At 36.3% G+C, this 11,075-nt stretch overlaps 1 protein-coding gene across 2 annotated transcripts in view; it reads right to left on the minus strand.

Annotated features, from left to right (window-relative positions):
- Nucleotides 1-11,075, minus strand: part of myo6b (myosin VIb) — a 70,436-nt gene that overhangs the window by 15,246 nt on the left and 44,115 nt on the right. Inside the window, exons 27-29 of one of the 2 annotated variants that reach the window (XM_016284824.1) lie at nucleotides 6,114-6,192; nucleotides 2,352-2,512; nucleotides 1,820-1,855 (exon numbers count right to left, since the gene is read on the minus strand). In XM_016284824.1, coding sequence (XP_016140310.1) covers nucleotides 1,820-1,855; nucleotides 2,352-2,512; nucleotides 6,114-6,192 — 276 coding nt within the window. The remainder of the gene's footprint in view (nucleotides 1-1,819; nucleotides 1,856-2,351; nucleotides 2,513-6,113; nucleotides 6,193-11,075) is intronic. The other variant, XM_016284825.1, reaches the window with a different exon arrangement.

The following is an 11,075-nucleotide window of genomic DNA, read 5'->3' on the forward strand; positions in this document are numbered from 1 at the left end:
TAGATATATATATATATTAAAATATATATATAATAAAAAAATTATATATATATATATATATATATATATATATATATATATACATGCATACATGCTTAGAGAAAAACAATGTAATAAATAAATATAAATAATATGTATTAATGATAACCTTCTTTAAGTGGTGTGGTTAATCTGATAAATGATAGCAGTGTGTAACAATTTTATTTTTCCATAATTGGGTATTTTTTGGTATTGGAAAGAATTTTTATTTTTTTAATTTTATTTATTTTATTTTTATTTTTTTATTTATAAAGAAAAAATATATATATATATAAATATGTATTAATGATATGTAAATATTATATTGTAAATATAAATATTTATTTTTTAATAAATAAATTAATGAATAAAAATAGATTCAAATAATGGTAAAAATAGAGGGGAAAAAATAATGCATCTACCAGTAAAGTAATATAGCGAGTCCAAAAAAAAAAAAAAAGTAATAGAATAATGTTTTACACATTTATGTATATTTTTGCACAGTATAAATTGGGCCTTTATACATGGAAATATATGCATCTGTCTTTTAAATTTTGGGATTTGCACAAAGATGTTTATATTTGGGGGTGGCATCTGAAAGATTGTAGAGCCTTGCTTTTAGATGTCTCGTTTATAGCCTGTCTTAGCATGTAAACATCAGTTTTCTATGCTATTTGTTTATTTATACAGAACAGCGTGCAGTTCCACATGAGCCGTTGCTTGCTCACTGTTTGTTTGCTGCTGTTATTTTTGTTGGCTGTCTGGTATTTCCACTCCTTGCAAATCACAAAAGGCTTTCAGTGGCTCTGTCATCGGATCCGCTGGGAACATAAAGGATTGAGAAAGAGCGAGGCAGACGGGACAGGAGAAGAGTTTTGGAAAAGGTCCCATAGTTCAACCCAATGGGAACCAGATCCTGCTCTCAGTCGCCTTGGTGATTTAATCATTAAAGAAACCTTTTCACACTTGAAATAGTTTAAATCCGTGTCGGTTTTAACCCTAGGTTAACAATCCTGGGTTGTAGGTTTCACACGGTTGGTATTTTACGCAGCATGAAGTACGAAGTTTTAAATAAAACAAAGATTATTGGAATACATTTTATATTAAAAAAAAAATTACCAAAAATATACATACATACATACATACATACATGCATATATATATATATATATACATGCATATACACACACACATACATACATATTTATATATGATTTATATTATATATAAATATATATTACATATATTTCTTAAATATATATACATGTATGTATGTATGTATATTTATATATACATATAAATATCCACAGTACACACACACAATATGTAAACACAAACTTTTTTTTTGGACTCGATTAATCGCGATTAATTCATTTAACAGTTCTAATATTTAGTGTTGGGGGTTTGTTCAAAGTATGAACAATAGTAAGAATGATTTTAATAGAAATGTAATTGGTTGACACCTGTAGGGGAAAAAATACCTTAATACTCAAGTCCTTGATTTCATTGGTTCATGCTCCAATTCTGTTGGAAAACACAAATCTACAAATATAACCACATGCTAAGTCTCTATTTAATTCAAGAATTCCAAGAAAATAATTTATTCAAGTACTTTATGAAGTAATTAGGTTAATATCAAAACTAAGAATTAGCCCATTGTTTACTGTGACTTTCTATGAGTATTCCTCTATCTAGGTTGTGGTGAGATTAGGAGGACAGGACGTGATTGTGGGTGAGTGTGGTTAGACCGAATGAAGTGGAAAATTAGGGTGGGAAAAAAGAGGCCTGTTCTAGCCCTTACATCTCTGTGAAGAACCAAACACCTGTGGTACCATAACTGGAGGGGAGAGGAAGCACAAAAAAAGAGGTTTGGATGATAACACGGTCTTCTCAGCACCCAGTTAGCATGTGTAATAACAGCAGAACAGCCTTTTATTTTATTATACATAAAGTAGGAACAGGCGACACTTCTTTGTCCACTTCCATTAACTAAATTAAATATGACTCTCGGTGCTGCACCGCAGGCGTCTCGTGTTTCTGTTTACCTGCTTTTGTAGACACGAGTTGGCCACAGTAAAAATGATTCATGGCATTTATGTAACGCTGTCTGCCAGAACCTTGTTCTTTGTTTGTTGTTCTGTCGCCGCTCGAGACCATACAGGCGCTTTTCAGATGGAAATCTCCATATAAAAATATCTGTGGTTTATGTGCGTTTTATGAATGGTAACCAGTGCACAAACCGGCGTGGAGTCTTCCTTTGTTTGATTTCACCCGGTGACGCTGTCTTAGACGTCAACTTTCTTTTATTATGGTGTGTGTGTGTTTGTGCGTACCTGCGCAAGCTGGGGTCTATTTGAGCTTCATCCGGGATGAGTTCTGCCTCGCTCTGAGCGATCCTCATGGCCAACTCTCTGTCCCTCCTCTCCTGCTCCAACATGGTCTGTCTCTGAGTCTCTTCTTCCCGCTCCAATGCCAGCTGCATCTCAAGTTCAGCCTGGAACAAACATACATTCCCACAAATCAATAATACACACACACAATCTCAACACCTTCGGCGTTTGCCACACCTGTGCCTTCTTTCAGTTCCAACTGGATGGCAACACACAGACACACAAGCATACAAATGGGTGCCAGCAGGGGTGCCGACGGTAATGACCACATATTTGAGTTCAGAGCATTGAACTGTGGAGGGCCAAAGAAGAATTCCAATGAGTTTGACACCATCCCTGTTAAAAAAGAAAAGAATTTTGGATGCTTGTTTGCTGGTGTCCTCAAGCAAAACCTCCTTTGTGGACCATTTTCACAACATAGATGCTAGTTGATTTGCTGAATTTTGTTGGTGAGCAGCTAGATCAGCACCAATCCAGAACTAACCAGTAAAACCCAGCCTGGACTCCATTTAATGGTTTGACGGGCACAGTTTCTGCACTGTCAAACAGCTTCACAGTATTAAAAAAGAAAGTAACAGAATCAATGATGCAAACTTCAAAAATGAGGCAAATCCAAAATTCTGTAGCAAGACCATTCAAATTCCAAATTCAGCTCCAGTCAGTTCAATGTTGGATCAGTTCAGCTCAAAAACTGTGTAAATTAATCATTTAGCGATAAGCACCTCAACTGAAGACAATAGTGTTGTTATTCAGCTTCATTCACCCTCATGTTGTTCATAACCTGTATAAGATTCTTTCTTACACTCTTAAAAATAAAGGTGCTTCAAAAGGTTCTTCAAGCAATGCCATAGAAGAACCATTTTTGGTTCCACAAAGAACCATTCAGTCAAAGGTTCTTTAAAGAACCATCTCTTTCTTACCTTTTTGTAATCTGAAGAACCTTATTTCGCCACAAAGAACCTTTTGTGAAACAGAAAGGTTCTTCAGATGTTAAAGGTTCTTTATGGAACCATTTAGACAAAAAGGTTCTTCTATGGCATCGTGAAGCACCTTTATTTTTAAGAGTGTATGTTAAACACAAACGAAGATATTTTGAAGAATTTTGAAGAACCAACCAGTTGTTGGTCCCCATTGGGTTCCATAGTAGGGAAAGAAATACTATGGAAGTCAATGGGAACCATCAGCTGATATTTTGACTACCAGGATTCTTCAAAATATCTTCTATGTTCAACATAAGAAATAAATATTTGGGTGAACTATCCCTTTAAGTCAGTTCAATAACAGCATCAATGTTGAACAATTCATGAATTGTGAATAAATTTGATTCCGCTAAAAGAAGCTATACAGGAGACAGTAGTATCATTATTCAGCTCAATTCCGTCAAAGTTTTGCTCTCATCTGAGAGTATCAGTGCTTTTTAGACCCAACTAAGCAAACAAAAGCTGACAGAGACAAAGAACCCTAACTCCATCAGGTGAGAGAAATTGAGGAGAAAAAACCTTGAGAAACAAGGCTCTGTCAGGGGACCAGTTCTCCTCTGCGGTCGGGGCACATCACACTGGCATTAGCTGGGAAAGGTGTTGATGCATTTCTTGTTTAAACAGGAACTCAGGGCAGGACTTGTCCCTTTCCTTAAAATATCCAGGAGCTTTTAGTTAACATCACAGCCTTGAAATATAATGTGGTACTTGCTAGTCATAGGACGTTCTCAATCTGGAGAGCATTTGATTGGACGAAAATGTTGATATGCCCACGAGTGCCAGATGAAGAATATTTTTATCCGTTTTCCTAAAAACGAAAGTTCAATTTAAAAGCGTATACTTGCTAACAACTGATTTGCTGACTTTAAGGAAGGTTGCAGCAGCTTTTTGGTCGTAACATTTCTCTGCGCAATCACCATGATGCCGTTTAAGGCAGGCTACAGAATTCCCTCAATCTCCCTATCCGCTGGCGCCTGGTACATCTGAGGGAAGTGAGATTAGCGGGGCGGCCCTGTCCCAGACGCACTGTAACCCATCTATAGCACTGCCCACTGAAAGGATATTAAGCCATTACGTTCCTGCTGTGTGCTAAAGTCTGATTAGGTGTATAATCGAGGCAGTACTGCAGCCAGACGGCTTGGGATTCTACGTCTAGACTGTGCTAAATGAAAAAAGGAAAAAGAATAAAAACAAATGAAATGAACAGCATGGTTTTAGATGTGTGAGGACAGTCTGGGACAGAGTCCAGCAGCGTGGTCCAAACGCATAGGTCAAAACAGAGCAAAGGAGTGATTGAAGAGAAAAGCTTAGATGGAACATTTTCACAGAGAAAACCTTGAACAGAAAGAAGAATGGTGCAGGCGCTATTCTGACAGGAGGAAAAAGCAAGGCAGCTGAGGTTGAATACCCATATATACAAACACGTATATAGAGAGGGAGGGTTACAGCACACACTGGTCATGATAAATCTGAGCTATGACTCAAACTGCTAAAAGCAGGAGAGACTTGGTGGAAAACAGAGTGATGTATTATGGCTGAAAATAACAGATAAAGATTTTATAAAAGAGTGTGACAACAGTATTTGAGTGAATTGCAAATGTTTTCTTTTGCAAAGGTCTTCAGTTCATTCAAGGACTCCCAAGATATTTTTGAAGTCAACAGAAACAATTGTATTTTCAAGGCAAGGTTATAGAATAAACAATGACCATTTTTATATAATGGGAAAGAAAGATAGAGGAAGAAAGAGAGAAAGACTTGGCACAATATAGAACAGAATAAAATAATTTAATGGAAATAGGCTTAAAAGACTTATAAGGGCTCATTTGTTAACATTAGTTAATGTTTTATCTAACATCAACTAACAATCAATATTTTTCATTAATTGTAGTTGATAAAATATAAGTGTTCATTCATGTGAGCTCAGAATTCATTACTGTTATTGTTAAATATGTTAACAGATACAACTTCTGATTTTAAAAATGTATTAGCAAATATTGAAACATTAGCTAATATAATAAAATACTACAGAAGTATTGTTCATTGCTAGGCTCATCTCAACAAATGTAGTTAACCGATGGAACATTATTGTAAAGTGCTATCAAAATGGCACAGAATGAATTAAATAATTATCTTAATAGAATAGAATACGTTAATAAATAATAGAGTGGTGAAAAAAATAGAACTGGCACAGAAGAAAAATTGAATTTGTAAGGACCCTCAGAACAGAAAAGAATCAGAAAAGAGATTTTTTTTTTACGTTTTAATATAAAATGGTAGATCAAAAATGAATTAAACCAGATTTATCCCTAGAATAGAATAGAATAGAATAGAATAGAAAGCAGCACAGAAGCCTTTAAAGAGTGTGCAACAGTGTTCGGGCAGCATGAGCACAAAGCGTCTCTGCAGGACGATACATCTAGAGGGAGCAGCACAAGGGAAGTCAGCCAAGCCCCCAAACACAGCATCACCATCAGAAAAGAGGGGACATAGGACTTTCACTCCGCAGACACAGCATAATCCAGCCCCAGGAGACAGGCATGGGCTGATGAATAAACCCACAGGCCGCTGTGGCAGCTCAATACAGTCATGATTATGCCTGCTGAACAGCCAGTCCTGGCCAGCTCTGAACATGCCAGCGTGAGACGGAGTGGGCATTTGGTTTGCCGAAGGAGTCAGCGGAGGAGAGGAATCAATACACAGAGGGAGCACGTATACACATACACACCTGCATGACTCGCTCTTCCTCTTCTCTTTTCTTTCTCTCCTCTTCCTCCTGTTTTCTCTTCTGCTCCATCTCGGCTTTCCTGATGGGAGAGAGATCGAGGGTGGACCGTTAATGAGCTACTCCAGCCTGCGGAGAATTATTCCTCCTGATCAATGGCCCACAGGAAGGGATGTGAAAACACCCACAGGTGGATTCACAACTGTCACACAAAGAAACGTGGACTGTATCTAGTCTTTTTTAGTGCAAGTGAGTCCCTTCAATAGCAGCTGAAATTGAATAGTGCACTGTGAGCATTGTTGGTGAGCGTCGCCGTCGTTACTAAATGTTAGCATTTTCATATCAAAAGCCCTATGCATTTATATACATCTAACAAACAGCAAACTAAATCTGCTGCATCTTTCTTTCTTTGTACTTTGTTGATCGTGGATTTGGGTATTGATACACTATATGCATCCTTGCCAAATCTTCGACCTTGAAAATAGGGAGATTTTTACGAAATAAACATTAGGGTGATGGAGGGGTACAGAAAAGATACAATTTCAGATGGATGTTTGCTGCTCACAATGAAGGAGTGTGATTTGCATTACAGTGGGTCCAAAAGTCTCAGAGCATTAGAGAATTTATTTTTCTTTTTTAATTTAAATGTACATTTTTAATTACAAATTATATTAACATAACCGTCTGAGAAACGTTTTCCCCCTTTTGTATGTCCCTCTTATGATTTAATGACAGTGGTACTTGAGCTGATATGAACAAAACCAAAAGGTCATGTTATAGTTTATGTTAATATATAGTTCAAAATGTAATTTATTCCTGTGATGGCAAAGCTGTCCAGCAGCACTTACTAGTCTTCAGTGTCACATGATCCTTTACAAATCATTTTAATATGTTCTTTCTTATGTGCTAATTTAGTGCAAATTCTGCACAAGGAACACTTATTATTATTATCAAGTTAAGGTGTAATATATATATATAAACAGATATAAACGTAACAAATATAAACATCCTTACTGTCACTTTTGATCAATTTAATGTGTCTTTGTTGAATAAAATATAAATTTCTTTCCAAAAGAAGAAAGAAAAAAAAAAAACTTTTGAATGGCAGTATGCCTATTTTTAAACAAATTTTACAGTCCATCATAATCCTAAAAATCCTACATCAAAACCCTAAAAATCCTACATTTCTAGGTCTGTTATATATTTTATCTATATATTTTCAATATTTCAAAGTTTTGGACCCCACTGTATATCAAACCCTTGATATTTAGTCAGCGCCATCAAAACAATGAACATACTATTTTAAGTTATTTTGCAAAATGTCATAATTGGTAATGTATATAAATAAACGTAACAAATAATTGTATATGGTATGTTTGTGTAATGCTGTATAAAAGTTAGCTTTAAAACCTTGTATTGCTATCTGGCCAGGAAACAAAGAACATTACAATATATTTTATAAGGGGCAGGTTCAACATATAATGGCATGGCAGACAGCATTCTTAAAAAGTTCTATATAGAGAGAGTGCAAATAACTTAAGGGCAATGTTGTTAATTTACGTCGACTGGAGTTATACAGCTAATGTTGGCTCCAATAAATCTATGAGGTAAAAGAGTAGTAAAAGCAGTATCTCTCAATGAGTAAAATTGGGCCATGCTAAAAGATCTTATCCATCTCATCATGACCACATTCAGGGTGTTCTTATTATATACTATTGTGACGAGAGGGGTGGGGCCGAGAGCCGTGGGAACGGAGCGAGGCCGGTGGAGTAATTGATAATGAGCGACACCTGCACCACTCCCCGGTCTCGAGTCCCACGGAGGAGCTCCGAAAGGATAAAAGGAGGAGTGACGACAGTGAAAGACGAGAGAGGACCAGGCTTGGAGTTTTTTTGTGTTTTGGTTTTGTTTGTGTGTCGTCCGCGAGGGGCTGTCGCACTATTTTGTGTTTGTTTATTTGATTAAAGTTTGGTTTAAATGTTCACTGGTTCCCGCCTCCTTCTTCCCGATCTACAAACACTGTTACAACTATATTCTGTACTACAGTAGTCAACATTTGAAGTGGATCAAAACCTTTCATCAAAGTTGTCTTAAAACCTAAAACCAAAATGCGTTCTTGTCTTAGGACAACTTTGATGAACTTTTTTGATCCACTTCAAATGTTGACTACTGTATACTGTGTATATTAGGGATGTCAACGATTAATCGATGATCGATTAATTGTCAATAAGAGATGCAATCGATTAAAGCTATCGATGGTCGATTAAGTCGTTTAATTTTGGGCTGCGTGCGGCTCATGCGCAAAGAACGTGCGAGCGGCTGTGAGTGACGGTATATAAATGCATCATCATTCACTCATAATTACAAATTAAGCTTTTAATGTGATTTAAACTTTAAAAGTACATTAAAATAGAAACAACACAAAGTTCTTCAACATGGAAAGCAATAGAAATGTAGTCATTTCTATGTAAGTCATTTCCCCAGATAATTCTTTCATATCGGGCTCTGCGCTTTGCAGGGCTGCGGGACACAGGACAGATAGGCTATTCATTCCTACAACTTGTTAATTCGTTCCTACGACTTATAAATATTATTTAATTTGTGGAAATTCGTAACCAACCGGCAAACCAGAACACAGCCGCGTGAATGTAGGCTATATGTGCTTAAACGGCATCCAAAAGCATGGTCGCGATGTAACATTTTCCAGCTACACTCTTAAAAATAAAGGTGCTTCACGATGCCATAGAAGAACCTTTTCGTCTAAATGGTTCCATAAAGAACCTTTAACACCTGAAGAACCTTTCTGTTTCACAAAAGGTTCTTTGTGGTGAAAGAAGGTTCTTCAGATTACAAAAAGGTAAGAAAGAGATGGTTCTTTAAATAACCTTTGACTGAATGGTTCTTTGTGGAACCAAAAATGGTTCTTCTATGGCATCGCTTGAATAACCTTTTGAAGCACCTTTATTTTTAAGAGTGTAACCAGTTATTCCTCTAAACAAAGCTTTTATACCACACTTGTCATAATCAGAGCTTAAAATTTGTAAATAAATAATTACTGGATTCAAAACAGCAATTAAAAGGCGCTGTGACCGACACTGACTATACGTTTTCCCGGAGCATTCAATGCTGTCACTAAATGGTGATGCCACAACTACGAGCATCGTTCACAAGTCTCTGCATGGACCTAACTAGCCTAGGCACTGGTTTTCAAGCCCTGGGACAAAATGGGATGCTTTAAGGAAAATGTATAGCCTATGTAAGCAATAGGCCTAAATAAAAATAACAATTTGTTTTCATAAAAAAAAAAAAAAGTGAAATATATCTGGCTTAAATAATTAAGCTAACAGATTTAAAACAGAAGTGTGGCGCGGCGCTCCATAAACAAGTTTTTTTTATGTTTCAGCTGTTCGATCACGCCAGCACCTCATGCGCACACACCCCACATATTCTAGCAATTCAAACTTACATCGCAGTCTGTTCATTATCAAAATAAAATACAGTCAACCAAGCATATAAAAGGTTACACTAGTCAGTTTAAATAGACCGTGATATACCGGTCCACTCTGCTGTTATGCCAAGGACGTTTTTGCTCATGTGAAGAGGATGATCTTTTCCATCTATATGCGAATGCGTGTAAAGTACAAGCCTAGTTTACATTATAAATAATAGTTTAACATTCAAATACATTGCGAATATGGAAACATTTGGATTTGTGCCGAAGGAGACGTGAGCAATAAGCTCTGTCAGTTGAAAACATTGCAATTGTGTTTTAAAATACAATAACGAGCACCACGAAACCATTTAAAGAGGCGCGTTCAGCGGTCTCCGTGACAGGATAGGAAACAGTCAACCAAGTAAATATCAAAGGAGCTCTCTTCATTTGATCAAATGATCATAATCACATCTATTCATTTGTTTGCAAGGCTGCATACGCATTTTGCAACATTAAGGTTAACGATTAATCGATTAATTGATCGTTAATTTAAACGACGATCGATCATGGAAATGATCAAAAACTGACATCCCTAGTGTATATATATAATTTATTTTTAATATATTATTTACTATACTATATATAATTATTATATCATTTAATATCATTGTTAACGACATTAGAATTAAAAGCTTGCATGGCGCTTTTTGTATAAATGGAGCAGCAACTGCTTATAAAGCTGTGACCTAATCGCATTTACGTTACATAAAACCTCCTGAGAAGGTTCGAAATTTCTGACCTGTTCCTTAAATGACAACTGTCATTAAATGTGCATATTCATAAATAATGTGTATATTCATAAATAATTAAATACAGATCATTTAGTAATCCATATGGGTTTCAGGTTTGGAAGGACTGCACCAAACATAAAGCAAGCAGCATAAAAGTTGCTGTTGTTGCATATACTAGTGTAGCGTCTGGACCACTCAATATATAATATATATTTTGTTAGCTAGATTTAACAAATACGCTGTAACACCCCAGGAAGCCGAACAGGGCCCTGGTTCCATAGCAACGCTGACACCAGATACATTTACGATCTAAAGGAATGTGAGCAGGGAAAATGTCCCATAAGCAAGAGGCAAATGCAGAGTAGAAATTGACTTTTCTACTAATTAATTCATAGGAAAACCTTTCTTTGAATGAACAGTGTATCCTTCAGGTCATGGTGTATGTTGTCTTTGATATTTTTAGACTATTTTAGGCATGCTTATGAGGGAACCCATTCCTGTCATCCTTTCACTATATGTAATCCTACCTTGTTTAGTATCTATGAATTCGCATTCTTATGATTGAAACAAGCGTGTATAATATATGTTGGTACATAGGCAATATATATTAGGGTCCTGAGAACCTTTAGTAATTTCGATTCAAGTCCATTTGCAAATTACCATGCTTAGAGACAAAGGGTCGTAAAACCCTCCAGCAATTGCCACCTCCCGCTTGGAATTTCCATCTTTCTCATTGGACAA

This window comes from Sinocyclocheilus grahami, unplaced genomic scaffold (assembly GCF_001515645.1).
Source record: "Sinocyclocheilus grahami isolate Dianchi unplaced genomic scaffold, SAMN03320097.WGS_v1.1 scaffold189.1, whole genome shotgun sequence".
Taxonomy (NCBI): Eukaryota; Metazoa; Chordata; class Actinopteri; order Cypriniformes; family Cyprinidae; genus Sinocyclocheilus; species Sinocyclocheilus grahami.